This window comes from Notamacropus eugenii, chromosome 3 (genome assembly GCF_028372415.1).
Source record: "Notamacropus eugenii isolate mMacEug1 chromosome 3, mMacEug1.pri_v2, whole genome shotgun sequence".
NCBI lineage: Eukaryota > Metazoa > Chordata > Mammalia > Diprotodontia > Macropodidae > Notamacropus > Notamacropus eugenii.
In genome coordinates, this window is record NC_092874.1 from 369,599,417 (window position 1) to 369,624,061 (window position 24,645).

General features: G+C 34.9%; 1 protein-coding gene across 1 annotated transcript in view; it reads right to left on the minus strand.

The window, feature by feature from the left end:
• SHC3 (SHC adaptor protein 3) overlaps nucleotides 1-24,645 on the minus strand; it is a 172,201-nt gene that overhangs the window by 26,744 nt on the left and 120,812 nt on the right. The window contains exons 7-9 of the mRNA XM_072597396.1: nucleotides 14,332-14,458; nucleotides 10,310-10,460; nucleotides 8,921-9,008 (exon numbers count right to left, since the gene is read on the minus strand). Of these exons, the coding sequence (XP_072453497.1) occupies nucleotides 8,921-9,008; nucleotides 10,310-10,460; nucleotides 14,332-14,458 (366 nt within the window). The remainder of the gene's footprint in view (nucleotides 1-8,920; nucleotides 9,009-10,309; nucleotides 10,461-14,331; nucleotides 14,459-24,645) is intronic.

The following is a 24,645-nucleotide window of genomic DNA, read 5'->3' on the forward strand; positions in this document are numbered from 1 at the left end:
ATAAGAGAAGAAAAAAAAAGGAATCAAAATAGGGGATGAAGTAATAAAACTATCTCTTTTTGCAGGCAATATAATGATATAATTGGAAAATCTCAAAGATTCAACCAAAAAATTACTTGAAACACTAAGTAGGATATAAAGTAAATTCACATAAATCATCAACATTCCTATATATCACAAACAAAACCTTGTAAGAAGAGGTAAAAGAAACTCCATTTAAAATAACTTTGAACAATTTGAAATACTTGGGAGTACACCTACCAAAACAAACCCAGGAACCGTATGAACAAAATTATAAAAATATTTTATACAAATAAAATCAGATGTAAATAACTGGAAAAATATTAATTGTTTGTGGATGGTCTGTATAGATTCTTATTCTTCTCTTGTGGATTATAAAAGTCACAGCAAAAGGAATGTAACATAGATTCTAATGAAGGTGCTTTGCCTTGTGTCTCTCTAAGGAACACAGGGAAATGACAAAAATCTCTTTTGCTCTCTGAGAATTTCTAGAGAAGCACCTTCTCTCCTGTCTGACCAGTGTAAGACGGATATTAAAACATTTTTATAGAGGATTTTCTCTCCATTCAAGTATATTTTTTTAAAAGGGTGGGGAAACTTCAAATCTATAATAAAGGTGCATATTTAAAGTACTTTTTCACTTCAGCTCAAAGCACTTTCACATGTTTATCTCATTTATTCTCTCAACAACCGTAGAGGACAGACAGAAGCTTGATATTGTGTGCATTTTATTGATATAGCATGGAAGGTAGCAAGATGCTGAATATCACATATAAAACTGACAATTTGCCCAATACTGACTTCACATCATTATTTACAGTAAGTAAATCATCTGAAAGTTATGTCATAAAGACACTCAAATTATGTTTAAAAACAAGATCTAATTTAGCATATTTGTTCAGCAATCTGTAGGCATGTTTTAAGTATACAGTGGTGCATTCTAGGAATAAGGATTCATACTGTTCCATGCCAGACTCACATAATTGACTCATAATACATAGCTGTTCAATATATCATGTGTTTTAGTTGTACAAGCTATGAATATTATGCCAAGAAAATTGTACTATTGATGTAAAAAAATTTTTTTGTTTTGCATTTTTTGTATTTTTGTACTTTTATACAAATAAAACTAATGTAGCCAAGATCAGAAGGAAAGCAGAAAAATGGAATAAATTTCAGACAGTTTCTCAGATAAAAGTCTCATATCTCAAATATATAAAGGATTTTATCAAATCTATAAGAAGGCAAGTCATTCCCCAACTGATAAATGGTTGAAGGATATGAACAGGCAGTTTTTAGATAAAGAAATAAAACAATTTATAGTCACATTAAAACATTCTAATTCATTATTGACTGGAGAAACGCAAATTAAAACAACTTTGAGATATCAGTTTACACCTATCAAACTGGCTGAATGCAACAAATGTTTGAGGGGATAGAGGAAAATTGGGACACTAATTCATTGTTGGTGGAAGTGAATTGATCCAACCATTTTGGAGAGCAATCTGGAATTATGCTCAAAGAGTTATTAAACTGCTTATAGTCAACAATACCACTACTAGATTTTCTTCAAAAGATGACTAGGGAAAAAGGAAAAGAACATACATCTTCTAAAATATTTATAGTAGCTCTCTTTGTAAGGGCAAGGAACTAGAAATTGTGGGAATGCCCATCAATCGGGGAATGGATGAACAAGTTGTGGTATATGTGCTATGAGAAATAATGAATTCAAACTTAGTAAAATTTGGAAAGACACAAAATAATAAAGAGTAAAATGGGCAGAACTAAGAGAACATTGTACATAGTGATGGCAATATTGTTTTAAGAACAACTTTGAGAAAATAAATAATTTCAACTATTATAAATACCCAAATTAGCTACAGAGGATATATGAAGGAAGACACCATCTGCAACCAGAGAAAGAACTTATAAATACAAGTATATATAGAATGGCTTTACATATATGTAGATATGGATATAGGTATTTATATCTAATGACAGCCATATCTAGGATGGAGGAGGGAGAAGAAAATAAATTTACTTAATAACTTTTTAATACATTTAAAAAGAATAGCAAGCTGTAGATAATAGATTTGCAGTTTCATGTGCAATCATCCCTTTTATTATGTTATGGAAATAATTGTTTTATTCCATAAATTTTTATAAGCTATTTTGATTTTTAAAAGTTATCTTTACAAAAAAAATTGCTTTGAAGAACATTAATAAATTCATATGCTACAGATGTGGGTATGCGAATGCATGTCAAAAGTAATGGTGAGAAATATTCACATAATGAAAAACAATTAGCAAACTTTATTAGTTGTCTTACTATTTATGTTACTCTTCCTTGAAATGTCACATTGGTCCAAATATAGGTTATTCTTGAATAAAAGTCATTTGAATTTCATATTTTTTAAATGTAAGGGGCGATAGAGTAAGCCTTAGAGTTAAGAAGACATGCATTCAAGCCCTACTTCTGTCATATACTAGCTAACCATGAGGGTATATACGGTTTAATTTCTCAGTGCCCTGGACAAGTTTATAAGAATAAATTACAAACTATTTGTCCATCTACATCATTAGAGGAGGTTTTACACAAGTTCACCACCCCTCATAAATCCTAAAATCACAAATGCAGGCCAGAAAAGCAAAGAAGTATGAAAAATTATCATTTTAAAGAATATTTATGTATATATGTGTGTATATGTAGGTAGTAGCCCTGTGTGTGTGTACACACACACATACACATACACACACACTATGAATGGCTTTGATGATTTTTTAAAATATTTCTTTCGGTTCAAATACTTCAACCCTAAGGGTCCAGATGGGTATTACCTACTCTAGCCATGCAGAAAGAAAATCCAATTTAATAGACAGTCTTAGAGAGTTGTAGTCACAAAAATCCATTACCCTTTGGCCAACCTAAAGATAAACCTCATCAAATGTATCTAATATGGATCCAGACTCATACTTGAAGACTTTCCAGTTTGTTAGGATCTTTGCAGAGCTTGTACTTTAGGGACCCAGGATGTCACCTTGACATCATGATGAGGTATTGTAATGGGATTTAAGTGGAGATCCAATTCAAATCATTGTTTTTTTCACTTATTATTATTATTTCTACCTTTCCCCTCTTCCCTATCCTCCTACGATATTTTATCATTGCTACCATCCACTGATAGGAAGATTGTGATGATAAGCATGATTTTGTATATTTGTTAATCAGAATAAATTGAATGCTCTTCAGACCTCTATTCAGACCAAATTATCATCTGCTCTTTGTGAAAGCTATTTGTATTTCATATCAGAAAGTAGTTTATTAAAAATGTTGCAGAATTATCTCTGATGAAAGAACTAAAAAAGATTTTAAAAGTAATTAGTTCTGATAAAAGATGTGTAAATAAAAGCACAACAAATTTGTTAATTGTTGCTCCCTGTCATAGACAATAGCATTCAGCTTTTTGAGCCTGACTAGAATCTGAACTAATGGCTATAAAACAGATAATAGAAATTCATTAACCAGGGTCCTGTATATAGTGGGATTATAAAAGATAATTATAGTTCCCATTTATATGGAACTCTAAAGTTTACCAAGAGCTTTCATCACAACAACATTGTGAGGTAATATAAATCCAAATGAGAAAAAAGGGAATAATTTATTATTTTAAGGGAAGTTGACCTCCCTAAAATTGTAGGTATGTAAAAAAATATATAGTGAGCAGAAAGAATGATCTAACACTCTATGATGTTCTCATGCCATGCCCTATACAAATGCCAACAAGACCTTTAGTTACTTTATATCAAACAAATCTTCAATTAATAGATAAGTCTGTGCTGACCAATGATAATGCTCTACTGATACATTATCTATTCACCAACAGGTATCAGAAGTTCTGTCCACTGACATATCCATTCCTGCCATAACCCAGAAGCGTGGATTTCATCAACATGATTCATCAACTGAAAAATACCGATCAATCCCCCTGGAAGAATTTGTTGTATGTTATATATGTTCTCATGCCATCAAAGATGGTACTCTACCACCCACAACCCACAATTCTAAAGAGAACACCCACCAATGGAACTAGACAACTCTACCTCGTGGATTGTACCACAATGCCCCAGGTATCACAGAAAAAGAACCTAAGAACTAACACTTGGACCTGTAGCCCCTACATTATTTCCAGCTCTTTCCAGATGCTCCAGATCAAGATTCCATCACACCAGTGATTCTTTGTCAATAATGTACCAACTTGGGGTCTTCTGTTTTCTTGAAGGAGGGAATGTGCTGAGGTCACACTTCCTGCCTTGCCTACTGTATCCTGTCAGTCTGGACTTCTAACAGACACTAACTTCACTCTGGCACCATGGTCTGGTACTGTCTTCCCTCTCCACAAAGTACGGCAACAGAAGACATGAACTAGAACCTCTTATCTAGATTCCCTGATTTCTTCATCTCCTTCTGGGTTTGAAGTCTTATCCAAAGAGTCATTGTTGGTTTACTCCTTCTCCCTCCTGTCTTCATCCAAGAGGTCAAAATTTTCTGCCAGCCTAAGACAAGTTACAAAACCCAGTTGCTTCTCTTCATTCTTACTCCAAGAACCCTGAGTGCTGAAAATGCATCGCAGAGCTATTGGACATGGACTTAATTGAATAAAGTTTAAAGCTTCAAAAGAGAGTGTGAAGGCACAGAGAGAAGGGGCTTTGTAATGAAAGTGTACCTCTCTGTATAATCCTTTGACTCCTAAACCTTACCTCACTATTTGAGACTTAACTTGTAATTTTGGATTATAACGCAGTTTTAATTTGCTGTGTATATTTCCTGGCTGCCTTGCTAAAAGTCCCTACACTTTGGTCTCCCCAACTACATGCTCTGAGACTCTACAATGCCTGGCAAAGAGCCAGCACTGCCAAGATAGCATGAAGGCTGGAACATTGCCACCCTACATCTGGGGAAAGGCTTATAATAATAGTTCAGCTATTCAAGAGGAAACACTCCATTATTGCTTTAGTCAAGGAGAAATGCCACACATACACCCTTGCTTTAAGGCAAAGGGGGACATTCCCACTGCCACCCAGATGGCCCCAAGAAAAAAACCCTATCTAATCCACTCTAAAACCCCCAGTCAGTGAAACAATCACTGACAGCCCCTGGACCACTTTACTGTCTCCCACTCTTGACTGATGTCTTGAAATCTTCCTCCTAATCTTATAGGGATCACTTAAACCTCTGTATGGGACTCTCAGGCTCTGTGCTTTCTCTCTCCTATACCTAATTAGGTTTTTGCTCTCGCTATGCCTACTGTTTCTGTTTACTCACTGACTGCCAGTACTGGTAAACTGGCTAATAAAGCCTCCTGCAATGACTCTTGGAGTCATCCTATCCCAATCCAGCTGGATGGGCAACAAGTCAAGTTTGGGCTATTGGTACTTACCTCCTCCCTTTTCTCCATGAGCCATTGAACAGAGCTATGACTAAGTGCTCTGATTACTGTTCCTCTGAGGACAAAGAAGAACAGGGAACTTTGCAGCTACCCTTTGTCTTTCCTGGAGAGAGGAAAAGTCAGGCCATGCTCCAGTAGTAGAGTCTCCTTCACCAACTCCTCCTATGAACTCATGAACTGTTGTTCCAAATCATTCAACCAGAGAGCCACACTGCTATCCTGATGAGCATGGGACTGTAATTCAGGATTCAAATGAAAGGGCATGCCTCAGCAACAGGGAACTCACTTTCCCCTTGGACCTATGAGTATTGACCAAGACTGTGATTAGGACCTGTAGCTTCTCTGCCTTGGGTAACAGAACTTCTTATCTTCCCCAGGGTCAGGGACTGAACTACATGCCTCAACAACAGGAATCCCCCACTCCTGTGGTCAAGGCAGGGTCTAAACAGTGTAAGTGGCTACATTAGTAGTACTGACACTAGCAAAAGAGGACTCTATGTCCTATTGATATGAATGATTCCATTTCAGGGAAGGAAAAACAGTTATATCTGATTATCAGAATTTGAGCCCTTCCCCCCCACCACACTCAAGCTTCCAAGGATAGCTACAAATAACTACATGCTCTGTTTCTTCTCCATCCCAATGTCAAGTAACCCTGTTTTCCTGGCAAGGTTGTCCACAGAGAGAAACAAGTTTGCTTATTTTACTAGATTTTTAGATAGTTTCAAAAAATAACATTGTTTTCCCTCGGGGTACAAAAAGTCTACTATTAGCTCAATTCCGCTTCTGACTTGTGAGGTATGATTTTCCCCCAAGACAGGTAGGTAGGACAAATATTATTACTACATTCCTTGAGAATTTTCTGTAAAAAATTTTGACTGAAGATTGATTGAAGATTCACCCTCTTGTAAAATCTGTTGCTGACAAGTATTAATAGATATTAAACTAAAAGCTAACTAGATAGGTATAACAAAGATTGATTTTGATTCATGATGTGTAAATATGATGCTAATTAATGAATTTTCTAAAAGACATTTCCTATTTGGGAACATTAGCCCAAATTCAGACATTAGCTGTTACATTTTGTTATGTTTACAGATGTTTTATATACAGAATGTCAGTTATGTAAAATAGACCAGCGATCCATTGCAAAGACCAATAATTAATAAATTGAAGGATTACAGTTCTGATAACACTTCCTCTGTAGAGAATATTCATCTTGTTCTAAAAATGAAGCTATTCCTTGATTTCAGGATCAGTACATGAAATTATTGACTGAGCCTCCCTGCTTTTTCAAAATGAAAGAAATATGAAGTTCTATCATAATTGGGGAAATTAAGTGCAACATCATCCACTAAGTGGTGCTAATGACTATAATAAAATCAGAAGTCTTTAGTTTAAGCCAATAAATACATGATTAGACTTGTTTTCCCCCTTAGTTCTTATGATATATAAATAATAGAATTTTAGGGTGAATACTCCCATATGCACCCTAGCTAGGGTAATCATGCTCCTTTCAAATGGCTACTGGCCAATTTTCCTTTCTTATTTTCCTACCTGAATCTAAGACAATCAAGAGGAACGTTCTGAGCCAAAAGAACTGATTCCATGAACAAAAGAATCAAAAAGTCCATACTTCTCTCTTCCCTTGCAGTCTGAATGAGGAAGAACTGCTGTGAGCCTCCAGGTAAAAGAAGGTACAGAAGGAAAGGCTGTCATACATCCCTGAGAGTATTGTACCTCTTTCTTCTATGTTTGCTCTTTCTTGATCTTAGGTGAATGAGAATCCAGAGAGGCAATGAACTGGGGTATGACCTTGTGAGCTTTGAAAAGTCCCTATCAGAGGTCATTTTGGCAACTGCAGTCAGTAGGAGAGACTACCAGTGACAATAATTGAGTCTGGTGAGGAGGGACGTGCTTGACCCAGTCCAGCAGTGTATTGACCCAGCTGCTAAGATACCCTGACCTGCACGAAGCTAGTCTAGCTGAGCAAACTAGTAACCTATGTACATTTCTTATTTTATTTTAAACTTCCCATTTCAAGAAAGCCTATATAATAAATATTACACATTGTATTGTCCATCTTTTCTTTGCTTCCTTGTAAGTTTTCTTGTGTCCTCTGCTATATACTTTTCACTTTGTTCTTTTTTCTGTCTTCCTGCCCTCTTCCCCAGGAAGCAATAATTAAGCATGGATATATTTATAGAGAGAGAGAGATATAGATGCATATACATATGCATATAAACAAACATATATAGACATATAAACACAAAGATATACATATGCCCATACATACATACACTTACTTGTATATACAAATACTTGGATATCTATAATATATATAAGTAGTGCATATATAAATAGATAGAGAGACATACATATTCATATGCATCTGTATAAGACTGTACTGTACATATTTGTCCTCTGTTTCTCTGAGAGGCGTAACCTTTTTCTTCAAAAGTCCAAGCCTTTCCATATTTTCTAAGTCCACCAATTCATCATTTCCTAGTCCATAGCAATATTCCAATCTTATACTGTCTAGCTGTTTTAGTTCAAAGCAACATTGATGAAAATGGTTGCTTCCCTATTTTTATACACATATGCATTTATAAACATACAAACCTATCTTTGAAGGGTTCCAGTATTAGAAAAGAAAAACTTGGAGAGAACAGACATCTAACTTACTGAACCATATTTTCTCCTTACATAGCGCTGTCACCAAAACATTGCATGACCCAGTCTAATGAATCTCATGTCTTAATTGCCACTCTTGTTTTAGGGTGTCTTCAGTCTGTCTAACTTAGTGAACAACATGGACAAGTGCATTTTTTTCTAATTCCAATATTGAGATTATCACAGGTCAACAAATTGGGGAGGAGGGAAAGCCATTAACACCAAGATCACATCATCAATAGTTGTTTACATGTTTTCTCCTCTATTAGACCATGAATGCCTTGAGAGTAGGGACTGGTTTTTTTTGTATGTCTTGTATTCTCATTGCTTAGTAGGCACCTAATAAATGCTTATTGACTAGACCTGACCAATAGCAAATGACGAACCTATGGAGAAATTCTCCACTTTCACAAAATCTCACAAAAGTCATAGTAATGGCCAAAGTTTGGGCAACCACAATTACTCTGATTAGGTAAAAGATTTTTGTGTCCTTTAACTCATAGGTACAGCACCCAGCCTGGAGTCAAGAAGACCCGAATTCATATCTGACCTCTGACACTTGCTAGCTGTGTGGCCCTGGGCAAGTCACCTAAAAAAAAATCTGTTTGCCTCAGTTTTTTCATCTGTAAAATGGAGATAACAATAGCCCCTACCTCCCAGGGTTGTCGTGAAAATCAAATAAGATAATCATTACACAGGGCTTGACACAGTGCCTGGCTCTTAGTTAGCACTATGTTAGCTATTATTAAATAAGATATTTCTGGAAGAAAGCCACTTACCTTGATGAACAGGGGCGTGATGCCAATCATCATCGAATTTGCCACCTAAGTGCCGTCCCTGGTAGTACGTTTGCTCTCTTCCTGCAGTCTATGGACAGATATACATACACATACACACAAGCCCATGCACACACACACACGCACACACACATGCACACACACACACACACACACACACACAAAGAAACAGTATCATCCTCTTCAAGTTTCACTATTGTTAAAAGCTGTAATAATAGTAGCAGTGGCCTTGATGCTGTGACAGATAGCATGCTATATTTATACCCAACTTTCTCTTCATGACTCCAGGGCAACATTAAGATTTCAGGTTCTTTGAAGAGTGTTTGTGTAGGTGTAAGGAGTACTTTTTAACTTCATGAAACTTGTACCCCACTCCTTGTCTTCATTAACTCTCATAATCCTTTACCAAGTGGGACAATAAAATGTGCTCTTCCATATGCAGCTGTATTACTCAACACATGGATCCCACCACTATTAGTTCTGTATACATAAGGATATGCTTTCACTGAAATGTCCTATGTAATTTTTAGCATTGCAATTTTGCCTCACACATTTCTGATTTCAGGGATATAACACAATTTCTTGTCCTAAAAAGTGCTATCAAAATATTAAAATGCTAACTGCTTTACTGAAGAAGTTTAGAAATGAGATCAAGATGGCTGTGCAATCCCTGGATTTTATCTTTCCTGAGAACTACATATGTTTTGCCATTTTTATTGGTCCCTGTAACTTCCTGTAACTTTTATCTAACCTCTGTATTCTTTCTTTTCTTTTTTGTATCAATACCATAGGGTGATATATTGGCAACTGTGATCAGTTCTAAACTAAGGAAGTCACAGTGGAGCATGAAAGAGAAGAAACTATCTTAGTCTAAAACATTCTACTTCTTTCCCACCCTCATTTCATTTATTGGTCTTTTAAAAAACAAATAATAAATTGAGGGGGAAAATGGGATTGAAACTGAGATTATCAAATATCAAATCTATATATTAACCATATAGAGCACTAAACAAAGGAAAATACAAGAGTTTATTTGTATGTTGAAGTTGTATTATATTATTGAACAGAGAACCTGTAAGCCCACATGAAAATTTTGGAAATTTGTTATGAGAAGGGCAGCATAAAATGATCAAAATACTAATGCAATTTGTGCTGAACATTCTACCACTTTTCATTTTTTATTCAAGTCTACAGGTTCAGACTTTCTGGAACCATAGTATTTTTTACTTACCTAACAAAAGACTATCCAATAAAAGAAGCTAGTGAGATGAGCTGCTAAGAGAATACAGTTTAAGTCAAAGCATCTCATATGAAATATATCCTTCAGCCTACTGATCTCTCACCAAAGGAAAAAGAAATCATCTGACATACCTTACTTGTGTCAGCAGCACAAATTCTGGTCTTTGATCTAACATCAAGAACCTCCCCTGTATGGGGTACTTTGTTGGGAATACTGTTATAATACGGATGATCTGTTCTTTCTCCCTCTTCTTCCATCCATGGCTCATCCAGACTTTGCCTGCTGTAAGGATAGGTTTGACATTGGTTTCAGTAAGGAATATATGCTTGCAAAGCAAACAACTACTCTATTCATGTCTCTAATAAGATAGTTTCACCACCCACATAATCTATAGCCATCTCACCCTATGTTGCTGACCACTCTCCTTCTGAAGTATCTGGCAATTATTCAAAAGAGTTGTACTCAGAAAAACTCAACTTCAGGTTTTCTTCTTGTTCTATACTGGTAACAGTGCATACAGGTGTACACCACCCTACACATTCATCCACATTCTCTATCTCTCTTAGGCCACTCCTAAAATGCCTGACCCTGGCTCAAGCTGAAAATGTACCTCTGCTTTGTATCTGCCCTTGCTATTGTGGAAGATAAGGGGGAAAAAAAATCTGTTTAAAGAAACTATATGTGTGTATGTGTTCTTTTTTTCAACTCCTTTATATCCTAACTCCTCACAATATATATGTCAATCAATCATCAAAAAATAAGCATTTATTAAGTGCTCACTGTGTGTAAGGCACTGTACTAAGCTCTGGAGATAAAAAGAGCAAAAAAGTAAAAAAGTCCTTACTCTCAAGGATCTTACATTCCTTTGGGAGAGATAACATGTAAACGTATAAGTAAATGTAGAATGAACATAAAATAAATAATAATTAAATAAAATAATAATTAAATGCAAGGTGGTTGAAGAGGAAGGGCACTAGTAGTTGGAGTAATCAGAAAAGCCTTTGTTGAGTGACTGGTATTTGAGCTATATAAAAAATCTGATCAAATGGCTTAGCACAGAGAATGTCACTTTTTTCCACACTATATACACTTTACTGGCTTTTTTTAGTAATAAGCTTTGTTTTCATATCATCTTCATTTCCCAATGTATTCCCCTCTCAGAGAGTGATCTCTTTTAAAAAAAGTTTTCAAAATGTCTACCAGTAAAGAATTTGAAAAGAAAATCTATTCTACTCTTCCTAAATCTGGTTCCTGAGCCTCTTGTTTTAGCCAGGAACGCCTTACAATTCTATCACTGACTCTAACTTCTACCATCTCTCTCTACATGATCCTTTTATCTTTTGAGGTCACGTAGTTTCTATTTTCAAGGGAAATATTCTTTGGCGGTGCCTCAGAAATGTGCAGGTTTCCTTTCCAGGTAAATTCATCTCTCTTTGAGTAGCTCTTCTCCTCTTCGTGTGTCTCATGTCTCAAATAATGAGTTGCATCTTTTCACATGCCCAATGAAAGGAATTTTTCCCAGTTACTTCTTCCATCAAACAAAGTTTGCTGTGGTGTTTGAGTATATGCAGAGAAATACGAGATTGTGCACAGGTCTATGACCAAAGTCTAAATATATTAGTATGCCTATAAACATTGTAAGATTAAAAACAGAGCTGGTGGCTGGTTAAGCAAAGGATTGCATATGAAATATGAAAGAGAAAAAGAGATATGTAAGAGAGAATAAGCAAATGACATGAAGTCCAGGACAAAAACCTACGTGTATGACAGTTCAAATGTGATCAAAGAGAATAGAGCTGAGAAATTGAGAAAAATAAAGGATTGTATGGAAGATAAGTTAAGAAAAATGAGGTAACTAGGATATTAATATTTTTAAAGGTTACATTTGTGAAATAAGTACTATAAAAATGTCAAAGTGCCAAGGCCACCTCAATGGAATTTTAGCAACTTAAAAATATTTTCTTTTTGTTTTCTAATATTCACAATGCTGTCCCTCAACAGCTGACTAACACTGAATGGTTTTTAACCATTTTAAGATTCAAGGTTCCCCTGTTCTGATTGACCACAAATCATCTATGGGGAAGATGATGGCATGGCAGCCCATGCCTTTAGTATTCAGCATTTCCACTTCTGCCTGTAGCAAACCAGTTGGTGATATTTTCTGTGGTGATTTTTAGAATATGGTCCTCTAAACTTTGGGAACTAGAATTCTCTATCTCCATCAAGAATAGATTACCTAGAAATCAATGACCTAACATCTTCTGGTCCATTCAGACACCATCAAATAATAATGCCCTTAAACAGTAAAGGTTTGGTTTGTCCAATTTACTCTGAGAATCTACATTTAAGGATTCATTAGTCTAGGGAACTAAATTCAAAATGTGAAACAACTGATGAAAAAACCAAGAAATAATTTTCCTCCTCCCCTTCTTGCAGCTTTACCAAACTCAGTTCTTTCCATGCATTTCACACAAAGTGGCTGAAAACTTACCTTTCATGAGTCTGTTATGTCTTAGGCAGTTATGGAATTTGAGAGTTACCAGAGACCTAGGGTATCAGCTATTTCAAATTCTCCATTTGGAGGGACTTAAAATTCTACAGCCAATTCAATAACAAGACCAAAACTGAAAGTCAGATCTCCTGATTCTCATCCCTGTGTCCTTTACATTGTACTACACTATCTCTTCAATTTAGGAAATCTAAAATTTGTTTCCTTTTCAATATACAGTTTAATTTTTCTTTCATAAAAAGCAAACTCTATTAAGAAAACATTGCTATGAAATAATTGTTGAAATCGGATACTCTGTGTGGTAGAAAATGTTCATTCTGGAAACCTAGGGATAAGAGTACCACTTATGTGCCCCTGAACACAAGTGCATGTCTTAATATTACAACAGTATTAAAAAAGTATCAAAAGATTAATGAAAAACAAAAATAGGACTATTCAAGAAAGATGAAAGGTAAAAGGGGATATGCATGCTCTATGAACCATCATTAAAGGAAATATAAGATGCTTGTATACTATACCTATACCAATACCCTGACATCTTTATCAATTACAAGAATAAAACATTAGAGCTGGGTATCACTAGGTGGATTTCAGACAAGTAAAATGAAATATGTTTTTAACAGTAGACTATAAACTAATGAAACAAAGAGATAGTATAGACTAAAAATATCTTTAAATTAGTTCAAGAAGGTTTAGGAAGACACATAGATGATACATTATATAAACAGGTTCTTAAGGGAAGATAGAAATGTTGGGAGGTAGGCCATCTTGAACCTTTTGAGTTTCACATCATGGATTGCACCATGCTCCACTACATAGCTATAGAACTGAAAAGGACCTTAGAGGTCATCGAGTCCAAACCTTTCACTTTATAGATAAGGAAAATAAGGCACTGAGAGGTGAAGAGACATGCTCAGGATTCCTCAACTGTGTCTGAGCTGGGATTGAACTCAGGCCTTCTTCACTTTATACCCTAACCACTAGGCAATGATGTCTCTGTCACAGGCAGGGCATTAAACCAGATGAACCTTCACACCAACATAATATTTCTTGTTTCATCTTATCTTCCTATGATATAAGGAAACTGTGGGCAATTAATTTAAGCCATTAGATAATCTTCAGCTCAAATGGGACTTACATAGAGTGAAGGAGGTTTAAAATATAGATAACAGCTTTGTTTTGGATTATAAACTTCCAGAAGGCACAAATCATCAGATCAGTAATTTCACAGAGTAGCTAGAACTAGCCCTCTTACAAAGAGGGATTTTTTTAGAAGTTGCTTTTCAACAATGCTGATAAGACAGATGCAATGAGAAGTGACATGAACCTGGTGAGAGATGATGCTTGAAAACATTTCATAGTTGCAGAGTCCATTCCAGGAAGAAAAATAATTACAATGAAATAGTTTTTAATGTAACCTGTAGTTACTGTAGTTTCCAGGAAAATGGTTTTCCAAATATTGGAAGTATTATTCATATGTTGAGTTCCATATCTTTATCTCTTTATGCCATTATCATATTATATTCCAGGTGATTCTGTTAATCTGAAATTTAGCAGTCTTAATTCAACACTTGTGTTGTGTGCTCTCCCCTTGGGTGCATTTTTAAGAACATTGGTAATAAAGGGTCTTGTGCTTTCACTTACCAGTCGTGAAGAGCAGGTATCTTTGAAGGACATTGCAAATATTGCTTGAATCGAAGCTCAAATGCTTGACCTATAGTGCTGATAACATCTCGAGCCAGGCCATCAGAGCATTCTAGTATATGGCAGGCTAATGGAAGCAAGAAAGATAAAGCTATCCATGCAGAAGGTTTTATTTATACTATCCAAGGTTTACCACAAATACAACTTCCTAAAAGCAAAATCTATTCCAAGGTAACATGGTTTCAAGAACCTTTTACTTTTCCTAATATTTTCAAACTATTTCATTACATTAATTCTGTCATATAACAGCCTCATAAAAATTCTAGAGGTAGAATACTATACTATGAAATTTTTGAAAAGTAACTACCATGCATCACTTAACCAATTTCTTGCATCACAACAATAAAAGCAAATTAATAAGTTTTGCATTTTAGACCTTTGGCAAGGGGAACAGAGTACTCAGCTTTGCCTAATACACCTGTTAAAGTGGTTCCCAATTAAGTAAAAAATGACACAGCTGATTTGTGCATATAGAAACATAAATGTTTGAGGTTCCACAAAACTTACTATTTTTGTTTTTCTGTTTATTCATTTAATATGACAGTGGTTATCTATACTACACTGATTCATAGGTTTTACTTTCCTTTCCAGTTTTCAGGTTATCAAAATCAAAATGCCAACAATCAAACAAATTGCTGCCTGTGGATCACTCAGAGTTCTTGCATGCCTCACTCTTTCAGCTTTGTATGACTCATCACCGAAAAGTCGCCTAATGGGCAACTAATTTCCCTAGAGCCCACCGATACAGAGGTAGGCAGAAAATATCTATGAATTTTCTGTGCAACCAATATTAAAACAACACATCAGTAAGAGGGAGGAAAGGGAATAAGAATTTATTAAATGCCTATTATGTACCAGACACTGTCCTAAGAGTTTTACAATATTATCTTATGTGATCCTCACAATAGCTCTGACAGACAGATACTATTAGGAGTCGTATTTTAGAGTTGAGGAAACTGCTGCAGAAGAGGTTGAGTGACTTGTCTAAGGTCACACAGCTAGTAAGTGACTGAGGCTGAATCTGAACTAAGATCCTCCTGACTCCAGGTCCAACAATCTATTCCAGATACCTAGGTAAGAGTACCAAACAATGATGTGAAAAGATAGCAGTCATTCTGGTCTGATATTGAACTATTGGTAATTTTATTTTTTCCCATACTCTTTCATGGTAAAGCTAGTGATCATCAAAAAGGGACAAAGAGTTGTCAGTGGGAGGGGAGAGAAGCGGGAATCCTGAGTAAGTCCTATAAATTGTAATCAAAAGTAAAGTCTACAAGCAACACATAAATTTCTTACAAAACACTTTGCTTAAAAGCAGTAACAAAATTTTAGCATTAGACCATTAACTTTTAACTTTTTATTAAGATAAAATTCCAAAATGGGCAACAGGAATAGGTTTAGTGACTAGTATCATAAAAATTGAATGCAGAGCCTTTCAGCTATAATTCTACATGCTCAAGACTCTCAAAATTTATTCTGTAAGGTTCTATCTGAAAAAAGTCAGTGTAGGAAAAATCAGTAGTCACAAATAACTCATAACTAAGGTTATAAAAATGAATTTCTATGAACAAGACCATTTTAAACACTGTGACATTTAAGTTTGGAAGTAGATTCAGAAATTCTCATATTCCAATTGTCATTTTTTAATTACTTCATATTTTAAAATATATAAATTACTATTTGCAAAGAGATTTAGTTAATATTCCTTTAAGTAATTTTTTAAAATTATTAATAACTTTTCTTCACACTAAGTGTTATATTAAAAGATGACTATTTTTCTATAACCATGAAGTAAAAGTAAGTATGACAAAGTGGATAGAGATCCAGCCATAGAATCCTGAAGACCTTGGGCTCTAGTCTTACCTTTTAAGAGTATCAGCGTTAGTTAGTTACATAAATCAGTAACTACTGCTCTAAGACTATGATATTTGAGCTTTGGGTTGATTTATTTAGGGACTGGATATTAAAATAGAAAGGTAACGTTTCAATAATTAGAGTGTAGTTTGGAGGATCTGACCATCTGAGCCCAGGTCATAGCTCATTCTTTGACTTGCTAAGTGACTTTGGGTGAGCCTGAACCACACTATTATATCATTTTATTTTCCAGTTTGTCCAATGAGGACACTCTGTGCTTCATACAAAGGCTGTGAATGCAAATGGCTGTGAAATACAATGAGCCTTTCAGAAAAGAGAGTATTTAGTTAAGATTAGAAGAAGAAAAGATCCTTAAAGAAATATTGGTATAGTGACTCCAACAGGAAGTTTTTTCCAGAAAGCTCCTCTCCACAGGAGACAAATACAAAACGTCTTTTGGTATAATGTTTAAAAGAGACCCTCTTACAAATAGAAAGTGGAACATATTTTTATCTCACAACAACTTGTTTATTTTTCAAATAGTTCTCCATGTATTTATCCTGAAGGATGTCTTTCTTTCCTTCCCCTTTGTCACCTTGCAAGAGACTTGTAATGCAGAATGTACAGACCTAGTAATCGTTCCCTTGGCAACCGACAGAAGTATACTAGGCATAGAAACAGAGACGTGAAAGGTAACCTTGTTAAAATATGAAAACTGAAAAGAGGAGGAAAAATACAAAGAAATCATTAGCTTCTCCTACACAGGCTGATTCTTTGCCTTCTTGGAAAGGTACAATTTGAGATAAACTATTTCCATAATAAAAGCCATCACCTAGGTACTTGTCATCTAATGATAATTAAATACCTATGGTTCACTGTGCACCATACTGTGTACAAGTTAAGAGTCTCATAAGGTATCCAGCAGTTCATATTATTAGGTTTTATTCTCCCAGGACATAACTCCCTCTCAATGGTTAAAGTTCCCTTTGAAATCAAAACTATTCCTGTACATAGGAGGCGGGAAAAGGATTACCAGGAAAATTGAAGATAATGTTTGAATCACATTATTGTCTTCAATATGATATTTGATATTCAGGTCATTTTTTTCATGTACAGGAACAACGGATGGGACAAGAGAAGACTCAGGGATATGTTGGTGTTTTTATTACTATATTTGTCATTTGATATGCATCAAGCATCAATCTTTGGTAAATTCAAATCATGTTCTAGATGATGTATAATGCCTACTTAGGCATGAAGGTACATGACTTACACAGGTAGAGCTTTAGGAATATTAATGTAATCTGTAAAGTTAAGAGATTAGACGTGTTCTCTAAGGCAACTTTCAGCTCTAAATTCTGTGATTATGAAAGTGAGAATGGAATTAGGACTACAGTGTTATTGTCTGATAACTAGGACTTACAGCTCCTGTCTATATATTGGCTATGCCAGGATTTAAGCAATATCATTCTATATTGAGAAAGGATCTCAAAGAAAGTTTTATATGAGCCAAGCAGGAGACATAACTGTAGAATCTGGGGAACATTCACTATATAGATAGTTTCACAAAGATACTTGTATCCCTTGGTAATATTCTTATCACTAGATCAGAAGAATTACTGAATGAAACTAAAACCAATAACAAATTCAATTGAGGGGCACAGTGGGTGGCAATGGTACAGAGAGCAGTCCCACCTTAAATATGATTGCTGTCCTACAAAAAGTAATGGCCCTCATCCCCAGGAAAGAAGGAAAGAGAGCAATGTCTCCAGGATATAAAGGAAGGAAATAAATATTTATTGTCTACTATGTGCCAGGCACCGTCCTAAGCACTATACAAATATTATCTCATTTGATCCATTCAATAACCCTAGAAGGTAAGTACTATTATTATTCCCATTTTATAGTTAAGGAAACTGAGGCAGACAGAGGTTAAACTACTTGTTTAGGGTCACATATCTTCACCTCAGGGCTTCTTGACTCCATGCCAGTGTTCCACCCATTTTGCTCCCTCGCAGGAGGGGAATGGCCCCACAGGAACCACAGAGGTGGGGGACTAGGGAGGTAAACACCACATGTCTATAAAACAATAGGGTGAGGTTCAAAGATTGGGGGTGGTCACCACAGGGACAAAGCTAAGAAATGCACTGTCTTTTAATTGTCTTTGATAAGGAAGTCAGACTGTAGATTTTTAGATTTTGCCAGCCAGATCTACAAAAAGGTAAGCTCTTCAAAGGCCACTAAAAAAAATTAGCTACAAACAGATACAGAGAAACAGGGCTTAGTCAGATATGATGAGTGACACAACTGGAAATATCCCTAAGGAGGCTACAACTAATTTATGTAAAACAGATAGAACAATTAAAGACCATAGGGGGAAAATCACTAAGAGAGATGCACACTAAGGCAACTCTGGGTACCACCTTAAACCCATAAGCTTGGCTAAGATGGCAAAAAAAGGAAAACAACCAATACTGGAAGTGATGTGAAAAAAAAATAGGTACATTAGGGCACTATTGGTAGAGCTGTGAACTAGTCCAACCACTCTGGAAAGCAATTTGGAATTATGACCCAAAAGTTATTAGATATGAGGAATAGCCTTTGATACAGCAATACCACTATTAGGTTTATATCCCCAAAGAGATCAAAGAAGGAGAAAAAAGGGCCATATGTACAAAAATATTGATAACAGCTGTTTTATAGTAATAAAGAACTGGAAACTGAGAGGATGCTCATCAATTGGAAAATGACTGAAGAAGTCATGGTATATGAATGTGATAGAATATCATAGTGCCATAAGAAATGGCAGTAAAGTAGAGGACTTCAGAAAAATCTGGGAAAATTTGTATGAACTGTTGCAAAGTGAAGTGAGAAGAACCAAGAGAACAGTTCATACAGTAATCACAATGTTGTAAAGATAATACACTTCAAAAGACGGTAATTCTTACGAACAAGGACCAATTACAATTCCAAAGGACTCATGAGGAAACATGCTATATACCTCCAGAAATAATATTTGTGGACTCGGAGTGCAGAATGAAACCAATTTTCTTCTATTTTTTCCTTTTTTTCTTGATTTTTTTTTTGCAACATAGTTAATGTGGAAATACATTTTACATGTCATCTGTATTACATATTTGTAATGGTCATTATTGTAATTGTAAACGTAATGGGCTTTATTTTTTAATAAGTAGTGAAGATGGAAAGGGGAGGAAGACAATTTGGAATTGAAAATAAAATTGAATTTAAAAAAATAAACAAAATTAAATAGGCTAAAAAAGAGAGAAAGAACCTTAGAAAGTCTCCCCATCAACCTTATCTACAGAAATTTTGTTTCTGATGATGGTGATGCTTACAATTAAGACAAGGAAGTATGGGAGACAATGTGATAAAACTTGCAAAAGGCAAAAAGGAATATAGAAATCATGCTGTAAATATATCAGAAAGAATAAAAAGATAAAATAGTTGCCTCCTCACTAAATGGGCAGGGAAATTCAATAACAGATGTCATCAAAAGGACTAAATGTGAGGGGGAAGGTGACAGTTTCCTACTGTCTTTATTTAAAAATATGCACATACACAATAATCACTAGGTTAAGAACCTAAATCATAGTCTTACACTTGGGTACCAGACAATCAACTTGATAAGTTTAAGATGAGGGAGGCAGTGTTAGACACAAGTTGTTCTCAAAAAAGATCTGGGAGCCTTAGTAGACAACAGTTCAATATGAAAGATCAGGGTAATGTAACAGCCAAATGAGCTGCATTAAGAGGGACATAGTTTCTAAGAATAGGGAGATGATAGTGTCACTGTACTCTACCCTCACCAAATCTCTTCTGGAGTACTGAGTTCAGTTCTGGGCACAATAGCTTATGAAAGGACATTGATAACTTAGAGTATTCAGAGAAAGTCAACTAGAAAGGACCTAGGTTCAGGTCCAGGGCATATAGGGATAAATTGAAGGAAATAAACATATTTGGTCTGGAGAAAAGAAAACTCAGGGGAACCATTATAGATGTATTCTAGTATTTGAAAGTCTGCTATGTGAAGGAAGACTTTCTGTTTGGTCTCATAAGGTAACAGGAGTAACAAATGAAAGAGACAAAGAAGTAAATTAAGACTTGATGTCATTTTTTAAAAAACATCCTAAATTGAGTTATCCAAAAGTTAAATGGACTGCCAAAAAGTTGTGGGTTTGCTCTCTTTGGAGGTCTTCAAGCACAGTATATCACTACTTCTCAAACATGAAGATGTAGGGATTGTTTGGTTTGGGGCTTGAACTAGATGGATGTTGAGGTCCTTAACAACTCTAAAATTCAATGATTCTGAGTAGATAATTGATACTGGTGGACTATATGTAGGTTAGAAATATACAGTTTCTAATATTTTGAGATCATGGCAAAAAATGTTTTTGGTTTATTGTTTTTGTGGTTTTTATGGGAAATTTGAGGAAGAAGACTAAGAAATTAGATGTGGGAAGCAGAGATGTACATGACACTTACTCCTTTCCACTTGATGTAACTGACAAGAGGCTAGCCTTTATACTTTTGTAAGGTAAGAACAGTAAGTCAATCAATCAGAGATATGAACAAAGCCTAAATATCTTCATTAAATCAATCAATGACAGGTTTAGATTAAGTACAAAATGACCTAGAAAGCCATTGGATGAAGTGAAATGAAGTCACACAGGAAATGTTTTAGAGTTGGTTGAGGAGATGGGTGATGCCCTGTTGATTTTAGACAAAAAATCAGCAGGAATTCAAGTGTTTGGTAGACTGAAAGAGAGTGGTATGTATCTCAATAGCTAAGCAGTGGACAGCTGCAACGAGGTAAGCCTTGGTGCCCCAGGAAGAAGTTAATGAGCTGAGCTAGAAAGAATAAATAGCACAGGGACAACAGGAAAAGGGGGAAAAGAAGTTGAACTGAAAATAAAAGAATTTTGTTGGAACCACCAGATTTACCTACTTCTTCAAGGAATGAAGGAAGTTAGAAGCAAAAAATCTACCCTCTTTCCAAAGAAAGATCTATTCCTTCTCTAAGTAACAATAGACATTATAACATTCCATTCTGTGTTTTCTTTCTTAAACACTTCTGGAAACACAAATTTTTCTTCAGTCATAAAGAAGTCAGAGTTAGTTAGAGATAAACATAAATTTAACTTAAGGCAAAGAATCAAATCTCTGCCTAAATATTAAGAGTTTTATTAATCTGGGCTCTGATCAATTGTAGCTGTACTGAATTTTATTTAATATAACTCTATAAAGTACTATATGTACTATTTGAAAAAATAGGCAAAAAAGGAGTTCAGTCTGATTTCTTTTATGATACAAATGTTCTTGTGATACCTAAACTAGAAGGAGCAAAAACAGAGAAAGAAAACTATAGACCAATTTCCCTGATGAATATGGACACAAAAATTTTATGTAAAATACTAACAAGGAGATTATAGCAGTATATCGCAAAGATCATACACTATTACCAGATGGTATTTATACTAGGAATGCAAGGTTTGTTAAGCATTTGGATAAGAATAAGTGTAATTGACCACATCAATAACAAAAAAAACACATGATTTTTATCAGCAGAAAAAATTTTTGACAAAATACAACACTCATTCTATTATAAAAACACTAGAAAGCAAAGAAATTAATGGAGTTTTCCTTAAAATTATATGTACTATCTATCTAAAACAATCAGCAAGCATTATCTATAATGTGGATAAGCTAGAAGCCTTCCCAATAAGACCTGGGGTGAAGTAAGGGTGTCAATTATCACAATTATTATGTAGTGTTGTACTAGAAGTGCTAGTCATAGTAATAAGACCAAAAAAAAAAGGAAATGAAGGAGTTAGAATAAGCAATGAAATTATCAGATGGTATACTTATGGAATCAACTAAAAAAACTACGTGAAATCATTAACAAGTATCTCAAAAGTTGTAGGAAATAAAATAAGTCATCAGTTTTTTTATATATTGCCAATAAAGTTCATCAGGAAGAGATAAAAAGAGAAATTTCATTTGAAATAACTGCAGATGATATAAAATATTTGGGAGTCTACCTGCCAAGAAAAACTCAGAAACTATATGAATACAATTACAAAACACTGTTCACAAAAATAAAGGTGGACAAATAATTGGAGAATATTAACTGCTCATTGGTCAACCAAGACAATAAAATAAAAATGATAATTCTTCCTAAATCACTTATTCAATACCATACCATTCAAACTACTTTGTAGAGCTAGAAAAAATAATAACAAAATTCATCTGGCAGAACAAAAGGTCAAGAATATCAAGAGAATAAATTTTAAAACGTGAAGGAAAGCAGTCCAGTAATACCAGATTTCATATTATATTACAAATGAAAATCATGAAAACAATCTAGTACTGCCTGAGAAATAGAGGAGTGCATCAGTGGAATAGATTAGGTACAAATAGCAAAGTAGCAAATGACCATAGTAATCTAGTATTTGATAAACAGAAAAATGCAAGCTTTTGAGATAAGAACTCACTATTTAAGAAAAATTTTTTGGGAAAACTGTAAGGAGTTTGGCAGAAAATTGGTACAGAACAACATCTCACACCATATACCAAGAGAAGGTCAAAATGGATGCATGATTTAGACATAAAGGGTGATTATCATAAGCAAATTTGGGAAGCATGGAAAATTTTGTCTATTGGTTCTATGGTTAAGGGAAAAAATTTTGACTAAATGAGAGATAGAAAGGATCATGAGAAGTAAAGTGAATAATTATAATTACATTAAATTAGAAAGCTTTTGCACAAACAAAACCTATACAATCAAGATTAGAAGGAAAGCAAGAAACTCTGGGGGGGGGGGAGAATTTGAAACAAGTTTCTCTGATAAAAGTCTCATTTCTCAAATATATAAGAAGTTGAATCAAAAATGAGTCATTCCCCAATTAACGGTCAAAGAATATCAACAGACTGTTTTCAGAAGAAGAAATCAAAGCTATCTATAGTAATATAAAAATCTCTAATGATTAGAGAAAAGCAAATTAAACAAATCTGAGATATCACTGCACACTTATTAGATTGACTAACATGACAAACAAGGAAAATGATAAATGCTGGAGCAGATATGGAAAAATTGTGATGCTAATGCACTGTTGGTGGAGTTATGAATGGATGCAAGCATTCTGGATAGCAGTTTGGAACTATACCCAAAGGGCTATAAAAATTGTTCATATCATTTGGCCCAACAATATCTTTACTCGGTCTGTATCCCAGGACAAAAGATAAGGAAACTATATGTACAAAAATATTTGCAAGCAGCTCTTTTTGTGGCAGCAAAAAAAAATTTGGAAATTAAGAGGATGTCTACCAATTGAGGAAAGACTGAACAAGGTGTAATATATAATTGTAATGAAATACTATTGTGCTATAAGAAATGACAAGCAGGGTGCTTTCAGAAAAACCTGGGATGATTTATGTGAACTAATGCAAAGAGAAGTGAGCAGAACCAGGAGAACCTTGTACATAGTAACAGGAATATTATAATCAGGATCAACTGTGAATGACTTAGCTCTTTTGATCAACACAATAATCTAAGACAAGACTTGTGCTGGAAAATGTTGTCTGCCTCCAAAGAAAGAACTGATGAATGCTGAGTACAGGTTAAAGCATAATTTTTTTCACTTTATTTTTTCTTGGGGTTTTTTTTGCAGGGGGGGAGGAGTTGCAACATGGCTAATAGGGAAGTATGTTTCGCATTATTTTACATGCATAATTGATATCACATTTCTTACTTGATTATGAAGGAGAGACAGAATTTGAAAATCATTTTTTATGAATGTTAAAAATAAACATATAATAAATTAGATGTGTGTATATATGTGTGTGTACATATACATATATGGATACATACACTAACATACATACACACATATATACATTTATATATCAGAAGAAGGAATCACATAGACCTGAGGGACCATTATATTGCTCCTAAGCTTTTTTTTAAAGGCTAATTATTATAGCGGGGCAAGACTATTAGAGACAAAGGGGAGAGGAAGAATACTGTGGTGACTACTACCCTGGACACCAGCCCCCACATGCACTGCTATTACATGAATAATGTGTCAGGTTTTAGCACTTCTTGCAGATCTTCCATCACTTTGTTGGCTCAGAAACATAAAAACATGTAATTTCTAGGTTCCTCTTTTTTCTGAGACTTTCTTCCCCCTAAAATTCTTAGAAAAAAAAGAGATTTTTCCTTTAATTTCCTCATGTTTCTACTCCATATTCTGCCTTCATTTTTCTAATTTTATTATGCTAAGAAGAATTGGCTAGAGCTGCTATAATGCCACAAGCTGCCATCTTGGAAGTGAAGAAAGAAAACTGGAAAAGATCCAGTGAAATGAAAGTTCATATTTTTAA